The sequence below is a fragment of the Gavia stellata genome, chromosome 6 (genome assembly GCF_030936135.1).
Source record: "Gavia stellata isolate bGavSte3 chromosome 6, bGavSte3.hap2, whole genome shotgun sequence".
Taxonomy (NCBI): domain Eukaryota; kingdom Metazoa; phylum Chordata; class Aves; order Gaviiformes; family Gaviidae; genus Gavia; species Gavia stellata.
In genome coordinates, this window is record NC_082599.1 from 45698598 (window position 1) to 45719568 (window position 20971).

The following is a 20971-nucleotide window of genomic DNA, read 5'->3' on the forward strand; positions in this document are numbered from 1 at the left end:
CATCTGCTCTTGTGTTAAAATAAGAACAAGCATACCTCTTTGCATTTTCTGGATAGGTAGTAGACTTCTAAACATTTTGCTGCTTTTGAGGTCTGGTCCCTTCAATTTCTCCTAATATAGAAAGCTTCTTTTGTCACATGTTATCTGAGAGTTCTTTCTCCACCTGTGCCCTGTGAAAACAAGATGGGAAGAGAAAACTACTTCCAAGCTAGAGCATCTTAGGTGTATGGTTTATTTCCCTAGGAGGAGAAAAAACAGTGCAATTAGGAACAACAATACTTCGCTACTTCCTCTAAAATTGGATGCAATAGGCAGGTTTATTCTAGACAAAGGAGGAAAAAGTAATTAGGATGGCTGAAATATTTAGAATGGTATGGTTATGTTTCAGTGTTGCTGAAGTTGAGGGGAGGATGGACACTTTACAATGGAACCAGTGCTTTTTGAAATGTGTGTATTCATTTTCTTCCCACCTTTGTCTTCCTCCCCTCTCCTCACTCTTTTTTTCCTAGCATATAGCACTTTCTACATTGTGGGATTAATATTATCGATGCAGATACCTTTTGTGGGATTTCAGCCAATTAGAACAAGTGAACACATGGCAGCTGCAGGTAAGAAAATTAAATGTCTGCTTCCAAACAGCCTGCTTAGCACAAGAAAACCTCAAACCCTTGCAGCTTTGTTTCCTTGTATTAGAAAGAACACATACTAACAAACCAAATTGTTAAAGAAAAGGAGGTACAATTTAGTGTCTGTAGGGAAGTTTTCTTTCCAATTGACACATTATACTTCTTTGTGTGAGCTAATGGAGGTAAAACGCCTCCATAACACTGGATCAGTTATGCATTGTGACAAGCACTTGTTTTACACATTGATAATCTCTACTGTTTTGCAATATAATGTTGCCTTCAAGCATTGTACAACTGAAACATTCCGTATTGGTAAACACAGTTTTTACTGAGCAATTTGGTTTTAGAGTTGATAGTCTTCTGTAATTTTTCAAAGTGGATTAAATACAAATTACTTACATTACTAATCATAACTGATTTCAATCCTGTTTGATTCTTTTTATTTCTTTAAGTTGATTTTTCAATAGTTCTTAACAGTCAGACATCTTGATTTCTTGACCAGAATAACTTCTACTAAGACTGATAGGTTTATGTTTAACTGTGTACACTGTTTGTGTGATACAGCTTAGTTTGTTAGATTCCTTGGGTTTTTTATTACGTATAGTCACTTATTAAAATGTATTTGGGACAGCAATTGGAATATCATTAAAATTTACCAGAAAAATACTTTTAAAAATGGACATTTTTTTCCAACAATCTGAATATAATGGAAAGAGTAAAGACCACATTTTGCATCTGAAGAATTTTGCATTTATTTAGTGAATAGAGTTTGCGTCTTTCTCTCGAGTTCAGAACTAGTGAATTTCAATGTTGTGCACCTCAAATTTATGTTAAGTTGAAGGAAGACCATGCACTTGAGTTCTGTTTTTTCTTCTGCCAGCTACCACTGAATTTTCACTTTTGAATGCACTAATCATTGGATTGATCTGATTATATATATTGAAATGAATAACAGAAAAATCGTGTCCAAGTTCTGGTTTAATGTTAAACTCTGAACAGCCTTTTTGAGGGTGTGGGGTGCTTACCCAGTGAATTCTGGTGTTTCAACACTAGCTTTATATAATTCAATTGTCTGTATCACTTAATGCTCGGGGTTTTTTTCTTTCATTAAATCCTCTTGTTTTGTTCAGTAGCTTAATTTCCATGTATTTCTATATCAGCCTTGTTTTTGTGTTGCCTGGGGTCTGTGTCTTAATTTTTCACCAGGTCTAGGTATGTTAACCTGTGTTTTTGTCATAATCAATGCAATCTAGTTTTCAGATTATTCTGTCCCTTACCCCATTTTAATTTGGGAGCAAAGAGGCGGTGGGATTGGAGCTCTTGATATAATAAGCAAAGAATGTTTTGGAGAGTATTTTCTCTCATCGCAAGTTTCTGTCATTGCAAGAAAGTATCATTCCTGTTAAGTATTAAAGGCTCTTTGTCAGAAAGTAATTTTTATACTAGTTTTTAGATGTAAAGGGTGTACCTTACCGTTATTTTCCTAATTCAAATACAGCCAAAGTATGCCAGTTGCTTTAACGGATGTTACTGCTTTTTACCATTTAAACAAAACCTTTCCTCTTTCTTTAGGTGTTTTTGCACTGCTGCAGGCATATGCATTTTTGCAGTATCTGAGAGACAGATTAACAAAGCAAGAATTTCAGACATTGTTCTTCTTGGGTGTCTCACTAGCTGCTGGTATTGTATTCCTGAGTGTCATCTATTTGACATACACAGGTAAATACATGTCAAACTAGTTTACCTTTGGAGCAGGTAAACCAGATGATCAACATTTGATTTAATCTAAAGTAGTTGTTGGCAATGCCACAGCAAACTAGTGCCCATGTTACTCTCTATTTCTATGTGTTGGAATTCAATGTGCTTTGTCAGCTGCAGGAAAAAAAACTTTTTAGCATCATTCCAATGTTTCAGGTTTATCCACAATCCACATGATGATCTAAGAAGTCAGTCTGGATGAGGAACCATAACTATAGCCAAAGCGTATTATGAAGATACATATAGCTAATCTATTCTGAATAGCATTGATAGGTCAAGGTCAGATTGCTTACTTTCTGAAATACTTGAATCTGATTTGTATATGACTGGAATTAATCTATAAGTTCTACTTTACTTCTGTGGTTCAGCCTCCAGTCTTCAAGGCAGTTCTACCCAATCTCACAAAAACAAGCTTGTCTTTGCTTCGTTACCATCCCCAGATGCCTCTCTGCCGTCTTCTGATTCCATGATGTATTTCCTTAGTGAACTAATACCATTCTTCCTTCCCCTGATGAAGAAAAAGCAATCTTATTTTCCTAGCTAAAATATGTGTCACCCATGCAAAAATTGACTTCTGCTTGGTTTAAATTGCATGATCTTAATATTATACCTCAAATACAGTTCTGTTTTGTTAGAGTTTTATTTTGGAAAAAAACACTTTCCTGAGACTTGTTTTTATTTTAACTGACTTTTTCTTGTAATTCTTCTTAGCAATGTTTCTGGCATAAATTTTTTTTGTATCAGTTGTTCAACATTTTGGACTGTTTAATAGCAGTTTTATTTTTGTTAATTATGATACCGCTATTCCAAAAGAATACTTAGCATCTCTATTTGTTTGAAAGTCTTCTAAAACTTGTTAGTTTATTATTTGTTTTTCAGTATGTATGAGCAGGTCCTACTAATACTTCGTAAAAAATTTCAGACTGGCATATCAAAACAAAATTTGGCTCTGATCACAGTGTGTAGCAAAATACGTCTTCTGTTGCAGTTCTTAGGAAGTGCTGATTTCAACTTCTGAAATTCACTGATCAGCATCACTGCTTCACCAAATAGAACAAACCTCATTGCTTCAGCTTCTCCTTGTATGCTGTGCGATCTGGGCTCCTGACCATCTGATAGCACTCTGATCCCTCTCTATTTTCTTAATAATCCTCTTGCAGAAGGGTGCCCACATCTGGACTTTTGTATCCTAGGTGTAGCACCTGGAAGAAGGGGTTTGAGGTTCTGGATTGAAAGCCTGCCTGACATAAAGTGTGTCAGCCACTCTTTTCAATTTAGCACTGTTCACTGTTTTGGCCTCTGGGATATATTTACTTTTACCTAGCCGCCAGTTGGACCCGATCCACTGAGTACTCCTTTGAGCTTGTCAGGACAGCCAATTTTCAGCCCATCAAATGGTCTCTTTGTCTAGCCCATTCTTCAGCTTATAAATGAGAAATGAGGAAAATGGTTCAAAAAGCATTTGATAATGTATTTTAGGACACTGTGTTCCATGATCTTTTCTGGGACTCAGGTTACTGGCCTATAGTTTCCTGCATGTTCCTTGTTGCCTTTCGTAGAGGTGTAGCATTAGCCATTTTCCAAGCACCAGGGGCCTCCCTTATCACCCTGATGAAGATGGTGGGTATTTATCATATTGGCCACTTCTTCCAGCACCCTGAGGTGAATGCATCTCATCTCCTGTTTTGGATACATCCAGAGAAAAGACCATAACCGGTAGTTCCCCATCTGCTGGCAGCTCCTTCTCGTGCTTGCAATGGTTTGGGAGCAAGCTTTGCATCCGAAGACTGAAGGGCAAAATATGTCTTGTCATAGAACACTAACAAAATATTTAAATGTCTAAACTAGGTATTAAACTAAAACCTTCAGTCAGATTATACTAATTTTAAGTATCAAATAGAGGGAAGGCTTACTGTGTCATGCACAAAGACTTGGGTAATAAATAAAAGGATTTAACTTTCTCTTATTTCAGCTTGTCTATATCTGTGTTCAGAGGGAGCTGTAACAGTTGCAAGGAAAGTGGAAATAAAATTTAAGAAGAATCTTACTAATAACTTTTAATAATAATTTTTATTTTTCATCTGACAATGATATGTTTCTTTTCATCTTATGATATTCATGTATCTAAAGGCTTTGTTTAAAAAAATAATATTTAAAGCTTATCAGCATGTCTAGTCGCAGCTTTTATATTCCATGCCACATGTAGATCCATCAGTAGAGAAACAATAGGAAACCAGGGTTTCATTGAGTATTAGTGTTTCGGCTATAGAGCATTCCCAGTTTCCTGCTCAGGCATTTCAGAAAAATTAAATACTTTCTTATCAATTATGTTTTCTCTTTCTTATACTTGTTTACGGAGTATAGGTTGCTACCTGTCATATTCTATGAGAAATATTTTATTTATTATTGCATTGCTTTGACTTTTGGAGGTGTGTGTGTCTTGATACTCAATGAGTACAGTGTGATCCTGTAAGAGTGTGTTCTTCTAAAACTACCTTCATGGCTGGTAGACTTTATAGCCTGCTTAATGTAGTAGGTCTGGTTCACATATATTACAAGTTTGGTGGAATTTCTTTGGTTTTGTGCTATAATTTGAGGGAGTAGAAAAATTATTGCATTTAAATACCTAGGCAGCAAAAGGTGTTTTTCCCTTTCTCTTTTTCAGGTTATATTGCTCCGTGGAGTGGCAGATTTTATTCATTGTGGGACACTGGGTAAGTAAGGACAAAGGATATAAGGATTTAGATATCAATAGCAGTCTACTGAAAACTAATAATCTTTTGCTCTCCTCATCCTCAAATCCATTTAGTATTTCAGTCAAGGAGAATATAGCGGGCTTTAATCAGTTATCTAAAGAGAGCACCTGTATTAACTGTTCCTGATCTTTGCAATCATTTCACTAATTTGTCTCTAAATTTCTTACACCTTTGAATATGTAATGGTATGTTTTTCTATATGAAATTCTAGTGCTTCTCAGCATAAAATAACCAAAAGCTGTACCAATGCTTCAGGACACATTTAAAAATTACTAAGAGCCTTAAACTTATGCTATTGTCATTGCGCAACACTGCAGAAAGTCAAAGATATTGCACATATCATCTTGCATGTTGCCTGTTTATTATGTTCATACATCTGTCTTGTGTATACAGATGTCTATTCTGAACAATTCTGGTTTATTCATGTGTGTATTCACGGGTAAAAACCAGCGTTAGTTAATCTTTTGTTTTGGTTGACCTTTAAAAATCCAATGTTGGATTCTTCAGCCAGCCAGCCAGGAGAATAAGAATAAAGCTGAAGATATTTTTCTCAGATAAATGTATTTCAAGTGAAATTCAATGGAGAGGGTTTTTTGGTTTTTAAGATTAAAAGCAGGGATAGGAGAACTTCAAACTTTTGCAGTTCAGGTTTTTTCAGGCTCCTAAGTCCAGCTCATACAGGGTTCTGTACCAACTCTGTAATAAATGTAGTAGAAATAGATGTCAGTAAAGAAGCCTTAGATTTATATGAAGAACATATAGATGTTGTTCTTTGCCTATAAATGAAGTAGCCTATATATATACAAAGCCTTAAACTTTTGAGGGCTTGTCTACATTAGAAAATTATTGTGTTAAAACACACAATGCAGTTTTGAATGAGAACTAGATCTCAGTGAAGAAAAGGACATATGTTTGATACCTTACCATTCAGTCATGTAGCACCCCAGATTAGGTCTGTATAAATAGCTGTCTTTTCTATAGAACACATTTTTGTCCTTGTCTGCACTGAGTGTTTGACATGTTGTTTAGTTGACCTGTATTTCCAAGTGTAGACAAGGCCTGATTTCTTCAGCATCTAAAAGAATGTGGGGGCATCAGTAACTGGTCTGGTATTTAATACTGTAACTTTCTCTACTAAGAAAATTAAGGTATTCTGTGTAGAGGAGAGTTCTTGAAACACAGTGTTGCAAATCTAGGAGACTTACTGGCATGGATGATTACCGCTTCAAAATGTAATGATGGGGCATCCATAGCTGCGTGTTTTCAGTTTGGTGAATTTTACTTCATATTTAGCCGTAATAAAACAAAACATCCATAATTTTCATTCTTTCAATTAGTATGGAAATAATCCTTTATTGGTATTTTAAATAACTCTATGCTCCACATACTTCCTACATACAGTAAAACCTTTCTTGGTATAAAAGTTCCATCAGATTTCTGCTGAATAGAGTATTTGCCATTTTAAATTGAATTGCTTCCTTTGAAATGAATTTCAGAATTCCTAATGTTTACAAGTTTTAATAATTTTATCTTTTCAAAATAATTTGAACTGAATTTTTTTTAAAAAAGGTATGCGAAAATTCACATCCCGATCATTGCCTCTGTGTCTGAGCATCAGCCTACAACATGGGTTTCCTTCTTTTTTGATCTGCATATTCTCGTGTGTACTTTCCCAGCAGGGCTGTGGTTCTGTATCAAAAACATCAATGATGAAAGAGTCTTTGGTAAGAGAAAATATTTTTAAATTGTTTTGAAAAATCTTGCCTTCAACTTGATTCTATTTTGGTTTTGTTTGCTCAAAGCTGGTATATGGCTTGTTCTAAAAAAAGACTTAAAAGTGATGTGTTTAAAGATTATTATTAAAAGTTGCCTGCACCCAGCAGTATTTAAAACCATTTATAACAACGCAGAGATTGGTGAAATTGTGATGGAGTGTCGTCCCAAGAGGTGGGATCGAAATATTTCTCAGTATGGTTCTGTTCTGCAGCTGGAGTTGCATGCTCTTCCACATGCTGATCTTGCGAACTGTGCATTGGGGTGCAGTTCTGCAGTACAGTTCAGCCAAATGAACAGCTGAAAGCAAAGGGAAGGTCCCCTAACCTATGCAGGCTGCAAGGCACCCGACCCTTCTCTGGGTGTCTGGCACTCATCCCATCACAGATGATGATCCAAAATGACTTTTCCTCCCAGCTTTTCTGCTATTTTAGTGAACTGAATCACTTGCTGTGGAACAAGTACTAGACAAGGCACAAGCCTAAGCATAGGTGTGGGGTCTCCCTATGTCAGTGACAACAAATTGTTTATTTGTACAAAGCTGTACGTGAAAGCAGACTTTTAAGATTATGAATGAGGCTTGTAAGGATGTGATTTGGAGTTGCAGCCCATATGGAGGAGTGACTATCACTCAGGTCTTGGGCTTTTACAGGGACAGGAGGCTCCAGACTAATATGGCTGCCTCTTAGGATTACCTAAGGGGTATGTGGGAGGTGGGAACGTTTACTGTGTTAAATCCAGTGACTCTGGGGTATTCTGTGCTTTGTGGCTTACAATGAGTCCTTGTCAAGACCAGTGCTGGGCAATGCTTTCAGCCTCTTACTGCTGCATCATCCATTTAAATCAGCATAAAGAGACCTATGGGTGAGAATGGAGAGCCATACTACTTCGCTATGAAGTAGAAAATATTTATGGATGTAATCTGTTCAGTGTCCCTTTATGATTTTCGTGGCAAATCTTTCACAAAAGTGTACTGTTAAACTGTAGCAAACAAGGAATAACCACTATTACTTGAACAATAGATGTTCCTAACCAGTGTATATAGGTTTGTATAGGTTTTTTTTTCTTCTAAGAAAAGTGTTCTGAATATTCCATGCTATTCCAAAAATCTTGGGGGGGGGGCATGTAGCGGGGATATTACTGTTCAGGAAAAATTCGCAATATCATATTATTTGTCTGTATGGAATTATAATGTAGACAAGCCCCCAATTTGTCCACAGATATCTCTAACTTAAATTAAAATTTGGTATTTACATGAAATTCTAACACTTCCTTTTGCTTTTTCAGTTTCAGTAACTTGTTTGGTCTAGGGCTGTTTGACTTTTTTAATCAAATGAAGCGACCTATTGTTCCAGTAGCGGTTTTGGTGTGTGATATTAAATTTCACTAATAATGTATCTTCTGACACATTATTAATGAATATGAAAATGGGGTTGTGTTATTGTTAACAGTTGTCAAGATGAACTTCAGGAAGGGTTTGAGGCTTAAAAAGCATAAACGGTAATTGAACTGTATCTCTGTAAATTAAAAAGCAATGAAATGCAAGATGGATACACAAGTCTTTATACACACAGATGCTCAACCCACTTCCAGAAGTAGTTTTGTGGAGAGCGTGTACATGTGCAGTCAGAATGAGTGTTATTTTCTAAATGTCATCAGTAGATTTGTTTCTTTGCAGTTGCTCTGTATGCAATCAGCGCTGTTTACTTTGCTGGTGTGATGGTTCGTCTGATGCTCACTTTGACTCCAGTGGTCTGTATGCTGTCTGCAATTGCTTTCTCTAATGTCTTTGAGCGTTATTTGGGTGATGATATGAAGAGGGAAAATCCACCAGTCGAGGACAGCAGTGATGAGGATGACAAAAGGAACCCTGGCAACCTCTATGATAAGGTGAGGAGAGGGAGCAAAATTTAGAAGTCAGAAACCAGCTTATTTTTAGTACATTTTTTTTCTTTTGGTCAGAATATTGTAAATGCCACTAAAGGTCTGAATCACTAGCGTTTAAATTTAGAACAAGTATTGATGTTCACCAATAAGGTGTAACTGACGTCCTGGAAAAAAAAAAAAATCTGTGGTTCCTTCTAGCTTGATTGCTGATGAGTCTTTAACCTAAAGGAAATATACAATGTTAACCCAGCTTTTTAGAGAAGTGATGGCAAACAGTTGCTTGCTCTCCTTAACTAGTTATAGCAGCTCTGTATCACTGAATGTCTCCATGTTTCCCTCCTGTAGTTCCTCTAAGACATGGTGAAATGAAAGAATAATATATTTTATGGAAAAGTATTTCTATACATAAACTCGTATACTCTCTTATTCCTGAAAAAGGTGGTGTTAGGTACTAGTTTTATTATCTCTTAGGCTTTGTTGTACTGACCCTGACAAAGCATGAGCCTTGGGTTTCCCCCTTTTCCTCACAGTAAATATCTGTGCCTTTCTCTTTTGCACCCTGCCTTATAAAAGGGCATTGTCATACTGAGCCAAACCAAGGAAGTCATGCATTGACCCTCACTTAAGTTTTTTTTATTCCGAAAGAAGCTTTCAAGGAATCATCCATTTTTACAAGTTGCTGGATTGTCAAAATATTCTTGTCCATACTTAGGTAATTTACGCTACAATTTGGTCTAGCTTTATAGTATCCAGTAGCATTTATGGGGTGCATATGGTGAAGAAAAAGGCATGGTTTCTATTGTAAAGGGTGATAAAAGTTGCCGTAACAGATGTATTTGTGTTTGTTTAGGCAGGTAAAGTGAGGAAACACGTATCTGAACAGGAAAAAACGGAAGAAGGACTAGGTCCCAATATCAAAAACATTGTTACTATGCTGATGCTGATGTTGTTGATGATGTTTGCTGTCCACTGTACTTGGGTAACTAGCAATGCATACTCCAGCCCCAGCGTCGTTCTTGCTTCCTATAACCATGATGGGTAAGTAGGGTCTACAGCTCTGAAAATAATTAAAGGGCAAAAGCCTTTCCACTTCCTTTGCATTAGCAATTTGCTTTGCCTTCTTTTAAGCATATATTAAGGCAGAATTTTCACCTGAATAAAAAATTCTTAATACTCTAATTTTCAAAAAGATACAACATTTTATAAAATATTTAATGTAAATACATAAAAATAATCCTATCCAAAGCCAATAAAGATGACAGTGGGAAAAAAAAAGTTTTTGAGTCAATTGGCAAAACTTGTATACGAATATATACTTGACTGGAAGTGCATTTAGTCACATCTTCAAAAGCAGTTCAGCTTCTGGCTGTTCAGCTGTCAGTGGGTTCAAACTTAGGACTGCTGGTGGCTGAGTCCCTCAAAGGGAGCTGAACGAATAAGAAACCCCTTATTTGTAAGCCCAGATTTATCATGGTGCAGTTAATTTGTTGTTAGTGTTTGTACCAATGTGAATAAAATGAACTCTGTTTTCCAGAACTCGGAATATCCTAGATGACTTCAGAGAAGCCTACTACTGGCTCAGACAAAACACAGATGAGCATGCCAGAGTGATGTCGTGGTGGGACTATGGTTATCAGATAGCAGGAATGGCTAACAGGACAACCTTGGTTGATAACAATACTTGGAACAACAGCCACATAGCCCTGGTAAGGGTGGCAATTTTCTATGGAGTAATAACACCAAAATCTTTATGTTGCAATGGAGTATGAAACTGTAAATGTTGATAGATAGTATGATATTAAGGAAAAATTCCATAGAGTGGGAAACACAGAGGTGGAAGGAGCATAGTTTTTGCATTTCTTAGAACTCAAGTATAAAGAGGTTTGGGGATCAATTTTGCTTTTAGAGTTTCCATTTTGTTTATTTGGAGTTTCCAAAACTTCACTTCCACTTCAGTTTTTCTTCTTTGTGAGAGGATAGACAAAATCTAATGTAACCATTCCCCTTGTGATTAGTGCTACGACAGCTTACCTGGTACCACTACTTTACTGGCACTATCCAAATAGGGATCGTTTCAGTTCAGCAGTGTCTTTGCTGACTGGATTTTTGAATGGCATGTGAAAACTGACCACATGATGAAACAACAAATTTTTAGGCATTTTGGAAATTAGAGAAAGTTTATAAATAGCAATAGAAGCATTGCAGATTTGATGCAATTCTGTCTTCTCAAATTTGCAGTTAGACGAAACAGCTGTACATTTAATTTTTTTTCCACTTCTGAAGAGTAAGTTGAAGCCTTGTGCGTGTGCTCAAAGGCAGGGTGTTAGCATTGCCTGTGGTTACAGGGGCACCACCCTGGGCAGCTTAAACTTTTTTCAGAAACAAAAGAATGCTCTATATTGTAGCTGGGTTGCAGTCTTACTGGGGGTTGTGTAATGGCAGCCAGTCATCACTCAGGGGCCGCTTCTTCCCAGAAGACCTATGTCATGTTATGTGGGCAGAATGGGGGAAGGGCCTAAGGAACATATTAGGATAATTTCTTGTCTTGTGTCAGTACCTAGTACAGTAGTTGGACCAGACCTGCAGACAAGCAGTCTTCAAAATCAGCAAATTAAACAAGCTGTGCTCTGAGCATACCAAGTTCTGAAAAAGAAGTGTTTTGGGGAAGGGGGGGATCATATGTACGTGCTTTTGACAGGAGCAGGTAACTCACATCAGCCGAAAGCAAGCTTGGGAAATTGTACTGTTGCTGCTAATATCAGTCAAGAAGCCTTCCCATGTACTAAGGCACTTTTCTCTTGTTTTGGTTGTTGACCTGACAGCGTTAGTGTGTTTTAGGTGGACATTCAACTGATAGCTCTATGTGCCTCCCTCTTCTACAAGAGGTAGAAGTGCAGATACTGTATCTAAACCAACAGATCCCTGCAGGACGAGGCGCATCAGGTGAATAAACTGTGGAAGAAGTCATCTGTTTTGCATAAGCACAGTAACCATACACAATACAGCAATTAGCAATGATGGTTTTTAGTAAGGAATTCTCTCCAGTATGACTACTGGTGCTGTCAGGTTCCATTTTGGAAGGAATACTCCATAAAGGGGGACACAAGCAATAAATGTGTGTTGTGGCGAATACCTGAACTTGTGCTCTAAATGAGGCATGCCCTGGAGACACATCCAGATGACTTGCTCCTGCACAGAAAGGACATCTGCCAAATAACTTCACATTGATTAGGATAATGGCCAAGAAGCTGAGGCTTTCAGTCTTTTTGACAGATTGCAGCCTAAGCTTAGCGTTTTCTAATGACCAGTTTGGATGCAGTATTATTTATATTGTAGTTACTCCCTTTTACTACACCAATACATTATTATGCTTTAAGTGCAAGACTTTCAATAGCAAACAAAACTATTGAACTGAATGCCAGTTACTGACTTAAGTGAATTCTCTAAGTGTGGGAAGTGACCAGTGTGGGAAGTGACCAGTATGGGAAGTGACCAGTATGGAAGAGGTTCTGGACACAGCTTTAAAAAGTTTTTCAAGGCCAAAACTGTGTTACGCTTTTAACTCAAGGATGCCTCTATTCTGATGTTTTCTCTGCATAAACTTACCTTGAATTCAACGCTGAGGGTGCCTGTATGCTGCTGAGTAAAATGCAGCATGGCTGCTTCATTAGTGAAAGACAGAGCTCAAGGAAAAAAAAGGACAAGAAATTACTAACATTTCAAATAATTTATTCACTTGAGGCTGTGTCTAAAGCTTTGAAAATAATTTGGAATTACGTATTTTCTGCAGCACTAGGTTTTTGGCAATATAGCCATGACTTGAAAAAAGCTTTAAGTGCCGCAAAAGGAAAACCCTTATTGCTACATTTTATACTCAAAACATTCATTTCAACAGGCAGCACTTCTCTTGCAGAGGAGAAAATATTTCAGTTTATGTTGGGCTTTTGAGTTTCTAAGTATTCACAAGGGGCTTTCTTTATCTAGAATGAAAATGTGGGCTTCAGTTGGCAAGTATGTAATTTTGGGCTTTGGTCTGGCAGGTTATTGATCTGCGGATCTGTTTGATAGGCAGCTATGCAGATATTTGAGGTATTTTTGCTATGATACAGGTGGGAAAGGCAATGTCATCAAATGAGTCAGCAGCGTACGAGATCATGAGAAGTCTGGATGTGGATTATGTTTTGATCATTTTTGGTGGCGTGATTGGCTACTCTGGTGATGATATTAATAAATTCTTGTGGATGGTGAGAATAGCAGAGGGGGAGCATCCCAAAGATATTCGGGTAAGTGGAAACACACACAAGAAAACTGAAGCATTCTTGGCTGAATACTGTATTTCTGTATGTTCCTCTCTACTGTTTTTTTTAAACTTTTATTTATGTTGTTGCTTTCCTGGTAGTGCTCATTACAGTGGAGGGAAATCTCTACTACTTATTGCGATTTTATTTGAAAAATGTGTTATGGGTTGTTTTCCTAGAACAGTAGGAGTGCAGAGGCCTGTAGCCCAGTTTCTTTCAATATTTATGGTTTTGAAAGGTCAGTAACCTCAAAAGCTTTTCCCTTTTTTTGCATGATACTAAAAGTAGAGGATAGCTTTTTTAATTCTTGTGTGTGTGTCTCACTATGCACCATCATACTTTGAAAAAGGAGTGTTCAGACTGTTTAAAGAGTTGGCATTACAAATTTCTTCACTCTGTAATTGTAGGAGACAAGTTAAAGTGTTAATATTGACTTAAGTAGAGTTTAAGTTATTCAAACATCTCAGAGATTGCAGAAGTCTGTAGTAGTATTTGCTTAAGCCTGACAAAAACGTCTAGGTATTGAGCACAGGCTTAAGGGAGTAGCCTGTGTGCATAGTTTCATCTTGTACTGGAGATGAAAATGGCAGAAGTTTTTTGTTTAAACATTGTGCCCATATGAAGTTTATGGTAACACTGCAGACCTTGTATAGTAACAATACAGTGCTTTTCACCTTTCTGAAGAAAAATTTTGATTGATCTCAAAATGTAAAAAGTGAGTGGGGGATCTGTTTTCCAGTAACTGCTTACTGTGAAGTGGGTCTGGGTTACAAGCAGGTAATTGGTAACTATTTTACCTTTAATGACCGTCATCATTTTCTGTTTTAAGACTAGCTTAAATCAGCTTTTAAAGTCAGTTTAAATTCTTTATGAAGATTTTTTTTGTGGAGAAGGGAATGAGAAATTACCTTAAACAGGGGGTTTAGTTTATATTGACTCTTTGTATCTTCTTTTATTTTTTAAAGGAAAGTGATTACTTTACCCCTCAGGGAGAATTCCGGGTAGACAAGGCAGGTTCTCCAACTTTGCTGAACTGCCTCATGTATAAAATGTCCTATTACAGATTTGGCGAGATGCAGGTTAGTGCTTACAACTTCGACTAAATCTTAATCGAAATGTGAGAAAACATGTTATTTTGATGTATTTTCCATCTTCTAGATTGAGTGTTGCTTGTAGTAGCAGAATTGGAGGTAAGAGTCAGCTTTACAAATCAAAACACATCTAGGCATGGTCTACTGTATATAACCTTTAAAAAAAAGCATTTCTGCTGCTAACCTACACTTGTACTGAGCTTTTTGCTGTCCTTTGCATTGCTCCAGACAAGCATCTTAATGCCGTTATGCAGTGCGCTTGCTAAAGCATTAACTGTTATGTTGTGGAGAGCTTTAGATTTGTTTTTTTAATGGCAACACAGGAGTAGAACTGTTAATTGGCTATTTAATATCTGTCACAATCTACCCAATTTCTATCCACATCACATCAGTGTGTTAAACAACAGAGCACTTACATAATAAGGGCATAATTCTCAGAGAGAGTTGTCACTCCGCTTTAGGATCATCAAGCATATGTATGTAGCTAAATCTGCCTTGTTTGCATTTTTTTCTTCCCTGTTCTTTTCCCCGCTGCCAAGGGCCCTTCGTTCTGATGTAGTAGCACAAGAATCCTTTATTCAGCTAAAATTGATGCCAGTGGATCTTAAATATAACCTCCCTATGTTATAAGTAACTGATAAACATGAACAATTTCAGACTTGTATGGAAAACCATGAAAGTGCAAATTATTGCACTATAGAAGAGAGAGTACAAGGGAGCAGCTATGCTAAAAAGCCACTGCAGGCTGCCACACCTCAGACTTTCACTTGAGTAGTTTCATCTCTGAATGCAGACGTGATATTTCTGTTGAGGCATGAAGTGCTGTCTCCTGCGACATCTGTAGGAGTAAGAATGAATTTGTCCCTTTCTCAATTGTAAAAAGGAACTGAGAGTTTTTTCTGTGTGGTAATAACCAACGCAAGAGAAGCGTTGTCCTTTGACTAGACCAGTTGAAAGTGTTACCTTGTGCTATGAGGTACCACAGTTTGCAGTGATGGGTGTTTTGGGTTTTGTCTCTAACTAATATGCAACTTTAATTTTTATAGCTGGATTTTCGGACACCCCCAGGATTTGATCGTACGCGCAATGCTGAGATAGGCAACAAAGACATTAAATTTAAACATCTGGAGGAAGCCTTTACCTCAGAGCACTGGCTTGTTAGAATATACAAGGTGAAACAACTAGACAACAGAGAGACATTGGATCATAAACCTAGAGTAACCAACATTGTACCGAAACAGAAGTATTTGTCAAAGAAGGTGGGTTCCCAGTGAAGTAGCTGAAAGAGGTCAGGAGATGGCAGTTTATTTTTAACAGTGAATCACATAGCTGGTGAATTATGTATTTCCACTAGCCAGAATGTTATGGATACTGTTCCTGTTAGTGTCCAATATCAGACCTGCCTGCTGGTAATAATTGTTAATTTACTGTCTGCTTAACTTAAAAGCATGTGAAGACACAAGGCTAGATTTTTTTTAGGCAGAATGCTAACTGGAAATAGAGTGTGTCACTGGCTGTTACAACTCTTGAGTCTTCATGTAACTGGAAGTATAATCTCTAAAGTACATCAATTCATGTTTCAGTAACTATGGCTCACTAAGTAAATAATGTGGAAGTTGCTTTCTGACTTTGTTTGAAAGTAGTGATGCCTAGAAGTTTAAAAATGGCAATTTTGTATGAAATAAATTAAATATGAAACTTTTGTTGACGGAACTTTAGTGTCTGGCTGCTTACTGTTTGAAGTCATCTTCATGGTTTTAAATGTGTTAGCTGTGGTCTGCTTCAGCGTATTAAGAAAGATGTGTTACCAGGGGAGTTGGGGAGACTCTTAGCAGCCCTCTCCTTCACATCTGTTTTCTGTATATTCAAATATATATTGCAAAGGGAATTCCAGAATCCTGTCAGAAACAAATGTGTAACCAACTAAATTAGTATAGGCAGTAAACTTAACACTGTGTCATGGAAATATAAGTAAAGAATGTTAGAGGGTAAAGATGCTTATTTTTGTGATTTGATGGAAGTTCATAAAATAAGGTATTTGGGAGTTGCTACTGAAGCTAGACTTATCTTGAAAGGAAATTGTAAGCTTTATTGTGCCTGTCATATACTTACAGTGTAACTTTTGATCTTAGGAAGTGACAAGCAAGGCTGTATTTATTAATGATAGATGCATTGACCCCACTTAAGCTGTGAATGTGTCAGTTCCCTGTCTAACGCCAGGATAAAATTTGATGCAAATTCTGACCTAGCACTAACTCTTGCAGTACAAACAGGCTCTACTTCCCATTAAGAAATCAGAGAACCAGCAAAGACCATGGGGCGAATGTCTAAACAAGGATTTCTTAAATGCATTATGAGGGCTTCTTAGTAGCCACAGTTCTCAGCCATTGCTTCCTTACTGGAAATTCAGTCCATCTCCTATCACTCTTCCCTGTTAGGAAAGACATTGCTTAAGCTCAGAGATATAACATGTCTGCGTATTACATATTAGTCTGTATCTATCTGTCTCACTTTATAATAATATTGTTGTTGTTATTAAAAAGAGAAAAGTTACATTTAATTGATGTAATAGAGCCTGCTGGTAAGCACAGCAAAGTGCATCAAGTGTGGGAGCTGCCTACTGTCTCATTTGTTGTGGCAGGCATGTTGAATGTACAATTCTACCTGCCATAAGCTAACTGTATTCATACAACTTTGAAGTTAATATTACCTAAGACTAACATTAATGCTTCCCCCCATTGCTACCTCAGAAAAAAACCCTCTAAAATATGCTGATAAAGACACATGAGCAGAAAGCACTAACTAGCCTACAGACCAATAGCAGAGGGCTAAAGACTAAAATGTGACTATTCAGTTTTTCTCTTTCTTACTTTTGAAAAATGCTGCTTTGAGCAACTCTTTCCATCTATCGTCTTGCTAACTTCTAAGAGAATCAAATAGTGCAAAAGATGCAAGAAGGTATTTCCAAACAAAGCCAACGCTCTACACCACTGCTGCTCTTTGGGCATATTAGAGCTTTATCATGTTGGTTAATTATTAATTCTGCCTCAGCACAAGCTTCGAACAATTCTACAGATCTGGTAGATGGGGCTTGCAAAAGCACATCTTGTGCAAAAGCAAATGTTGGGCATGAATTAACAATCCCAACTTTAAAAATAACAACTGGCTGATACCTAGTTGAGGGTTTACCATTTAAGCTCTTTAAAATCAATCTATCTGAAGATCAGGCATTGAAATGCACATCATCAAATCGCGGTCAAGACTAAATCATTAACTAATACATTTTATTCTGTTTTTCTTTTTAGACCTCCAAAAGGAAGCGTGGCTACATTAAGAATAAACTAATTTTAAAGAAAGGCAAGAGACCCAACAGGAAGACAGTTTAAATACACTGTTCGATTGCTAATACGAAGCAGTTGTCCTTGAGATAACCAGTCTTTGCCTTTAGCTCAAGTCATGTTTCACAGCAACATGAGGGTACAGAACCATCATTGGTCCAGAATATTGTACAAAATTTTCAGGCAATGTCTGATTAAAAATATTGGCTTATTGAGAACAGCTGTTTTAGATTTGTAATGTGAAGCAAGACAGAGCTGCTATCCAAGTCTAGCAGCATTTTTTTTTTTATTGGTACATATTATCCTTCAAATCTGTTGAGAATTTGGACTGACTGCACCAAAGAACCCTGTAATTTGGTCCTTGGCACATGCATACTTGTCAATCTTTTCTGGAAAACACTGTTCAGCTGAATAGCAGCAGTATGTAAACTGGAATGGTGAAACCTAAAAATGACTTGTTTTCAACAATGAGGAGGAATCAGAGCTCTGTGAAATTAAACTTTGAAAATAAGTTATTCCCAGGATTATTTTTCAATGGTTTCTTTCAATGTCCTTTTACTCTTGCTGCAGGCTGCATTTGATCTGGAGTGTAGGAAGCAAAGCTGCAGTTTTCACAAGAGATGACAGGACCCATTAATTGGATGCTAGTTTAGATGGGATAAGCTGCTTTTGTTTAATGTGGGATTGCAGTATTGCTGCCTTACGCTGTCTTTTCAGAAGGTAGACAAGGCAAACCTTGCACACCGTAGATACAAGGGCTAAATTTGTATCCTCCTGAAAAATCTGAAACGACAGTAATGAATGCTATAGTAACATGCAACAGAGCACACCATGTTGTGGCTGGTGCTTCAGAACAGAAATTAAACTATTTTAGGTAAATGTTTACATTGGTAAAACAAGTATAGCCTGTTTAATGGAGAAAAAAAAAGGTTGACAGGTGTACAAACCCCCTTTTTTGTGGCTATCAGAGGTAGAGGATTTGCAAACCTCCTCCTCCCCTCGCTGCCTTCTTTTGTGAGGGTAAAAGTTTTTCTGGAAATCTGTTTCTCTGCAGTTTTATTTAGAGTGCTTAAGTCAATTGAAGAAATTCCTGCTATAGTGCTATTTGCTTTGTCTGTCTTTTTTTATACTGTTTTTGTTTGGGTTTTTTTTTTTTAAAGTGGTGAAAACTGTCAGATTAAAATGCACTAAAATATAAATGGAGACTGAACATGTTCACTTTCCAGCTATAGGAAAACTTTATACAGACTTGAAAATTTTCTTTAATTAAAATGAAAGGGTTTTGCAGTTTGTTTTCCTGCCACAGGTTTTAACTTTTTATAGAAACAAAACCTGCATCAATAATTTGATGTAAAACGCAGAATAGTATGTACCTTTCATGAAGAAAATGTAAATTTACAGTGTTCTGTGAGAATGTTACTGCTGACTTCTTTCCCAAGGTGTAGAATATTTTTTTGATTTATGAACTCATTTTTGACTCCAGTGGTTTATACAGACCAATACTACAGCTGCAGCATTTTCACAAAGGTAATTAAATCTGGATTTCTGGGCCCCTGTCGTTCGGAGATTTCATTTTGTTGCTTTAAAGCTCAGTGCAGACCAGTTGTTGACTGTAGGGGACAATAAAGTTAATTCAAGTTTTGTGTTAAGGGTGTTGTGTCAGTTCTGTTGTGATTAACTTGGTAACATGTTGCTTGCAGTCCTAGTGATAAATTAAGTCATTCGAACTCTATAATGCAAATCTGCTGACCTCATGAAGTTGCTGTAATGAAGCCACAGCAGCTACTTACTTAACATCCTTCCAGCTTAAATTTATTGAGCCAAAGGTAGGGCCTCTGCTATGATGAAATTACGGTGGCTGTAATACTTGCAGAGAACAGCAGCCATCTTTCCCAAACACACATGTTGCAGTGAATCCTTCTAGAAGCTGGAGAGGCTCAAGCCATTACAGCTGCTTACACACAGGCAGAAGGGGTGATTACCTGATGCATGATTTGTAATATCTTGCTTCTTCCAAGCAAATCTGCATCCTGCCCCCCTCACCAGTGGCAAGAAATAAGCAAACTGACATTTGGAAGAACATCTGAAAGGCAGCAGCACAGATGCTGATGGTCAGTCTGTGGTTCGGCAGCAACTCAGCCTTATTTTAAAAAGGGAAAAAAGCCTTATTTTAAAAAAGGAAATGAAAGGTTGCCCTCCCATCTTCAGGTATCTTTACAGTTCTGTCAGACTGTTTTCCCTCTTAGCTGACAAGTGTTCTCTTTAACAGGGCAGAAATAAGGGAATCCTGTCAACTTTTACAGCATTTTTAAAGCTATGTGAAAGAAAAATAAGCTAACTACAGGAATCTTAGCCAGCCTGGGCCTAAAGTCATCTACCACTTACCTGAGCTTTCTTAAATCTAACTTGATGTCACGGCTTCTGCATTTAAATGGAAGGAAAAATTGGAGTCAGTAAGGCAGACACTTAGGAAAAAAAAAAATTACAAAGAAGAACTTGCAGGCATTGTATCACCTTCATTAGCTCCTCAGGAACCTGCACGCCACATAGGTTACCTGGTTCTTCACCTGCATCCTAGAATTACTTGGCTAAACTAACTTCTATCTATTCTCTCTGAGAACTGAACCACACTTGTACCAGCAAAAAATACTAGCATCTTGCATCGCTATCAAACATACCTTCCACACTAGTTTATTTCCTTAGCTAAAGCCATCCTTTTGTTGTTCTACTAGGTCAAATTTTGAAGATTCTGAAGCGTAACTACCACAAAACAGTAAAATCTGAAGTAAAAAAATGCTTAAGCCAGGCTCTGGTCTTCAGTTGCTAAGGAACTAAAACTGCACGTGTCTAGTAAGCCAGTATTGCATGAGTTCTGTATCACTTAACCATTACTGTTGAAAGCAGTGAGGGCAGACAGTCCTATTGGTAATCCCAGAAGAAATATTTGACATGTGGAAGTAATTCCACCACAGCAGGGGATGAAAGTCATTAGTTAAAGATCTTGATAGATTTACTCTTGAAAAACCGGTTAAATGCTTTGGCTCAGCCCTCTGTATGTATCAATCCCACTGTGAGTAAAAACTGAAGATAAGTTGTATTTGGCTATGACTAAAACCATCAATAACGTCTTTAAGCCAAATGTATGAACTGCTCCAAGACATGGCCTTGAAGCAATGCAACAACAGGCAAGGAACACGACGGGGTAGTGTCTCTTGTCCTATTTACAGCCAGTGTTGTTTTCTGTTTTGCATAAAAACAAAGTGTTCTGGCATGATAGTTTCCAGCACGGTAGATGAATCTTTAAAATAAACCAGAACTGCATTGTCTAACACTTAAAAAATCTTGACCAGGATCCATGAAGCCTCTAAGCACATTTTTCTTCCCCATGCAAGTGTCCAATGCTGCAGTAATTCAGAGTTGTATTCTAAGACGTATCTACTCAAG

The 20971-nt window shown here is 37.3% G+C and overlaps 1 protein-coding gene across 1 annotated transcript in view; it reads left to right on the forward strand.

Moving 5' to 3' along the window:
* Nucleotides 1-19176, forward strand: part of STT3B (STT3 oligosaccharyltransferase complex catalytic subunit B) — a 52415-nt gene extending 33239 nt beyond the window's left edge. The window contains exons 6-16 of the mRNA XM_059818597.1: nt 510-608; nt 2199-2345; nt 5050-5098; nt 6710-6864; nt 8592-8803; nt 9651-9838; nt 10335-10506; nt 12910-13083; nt 14064-14177; nt 15236-15448; nt 17495-19176. Of these exons, the coding sequence (XP_059674580.1) occupies nt 510-608; nt 2199-2345; nt 5050-5098; nt 6710-6864; nt 8592-8803; nt 9651-9838; nt 10335-10506; nt 12910-13083; nt 14064-14177; nt 15236-15448; nt 17495-17575 (1604 nt within the window). The 3' untranslated portion in view covers nt 17576-19176. The remainder of the gene's footprint in view (nt 1-509; nt 609-2198; nt 2346-5049; nt 5099-6709; nt 6865-8591; nt 8804-9650; nt 9839-10334; nt 10507-12909; nt 13084-14063; nt 14178-15235; nt 15449-17494) is intronic.
* The last annotated feature ends 1795 nt before the right edge of the window (nt 19177-20971 follow it).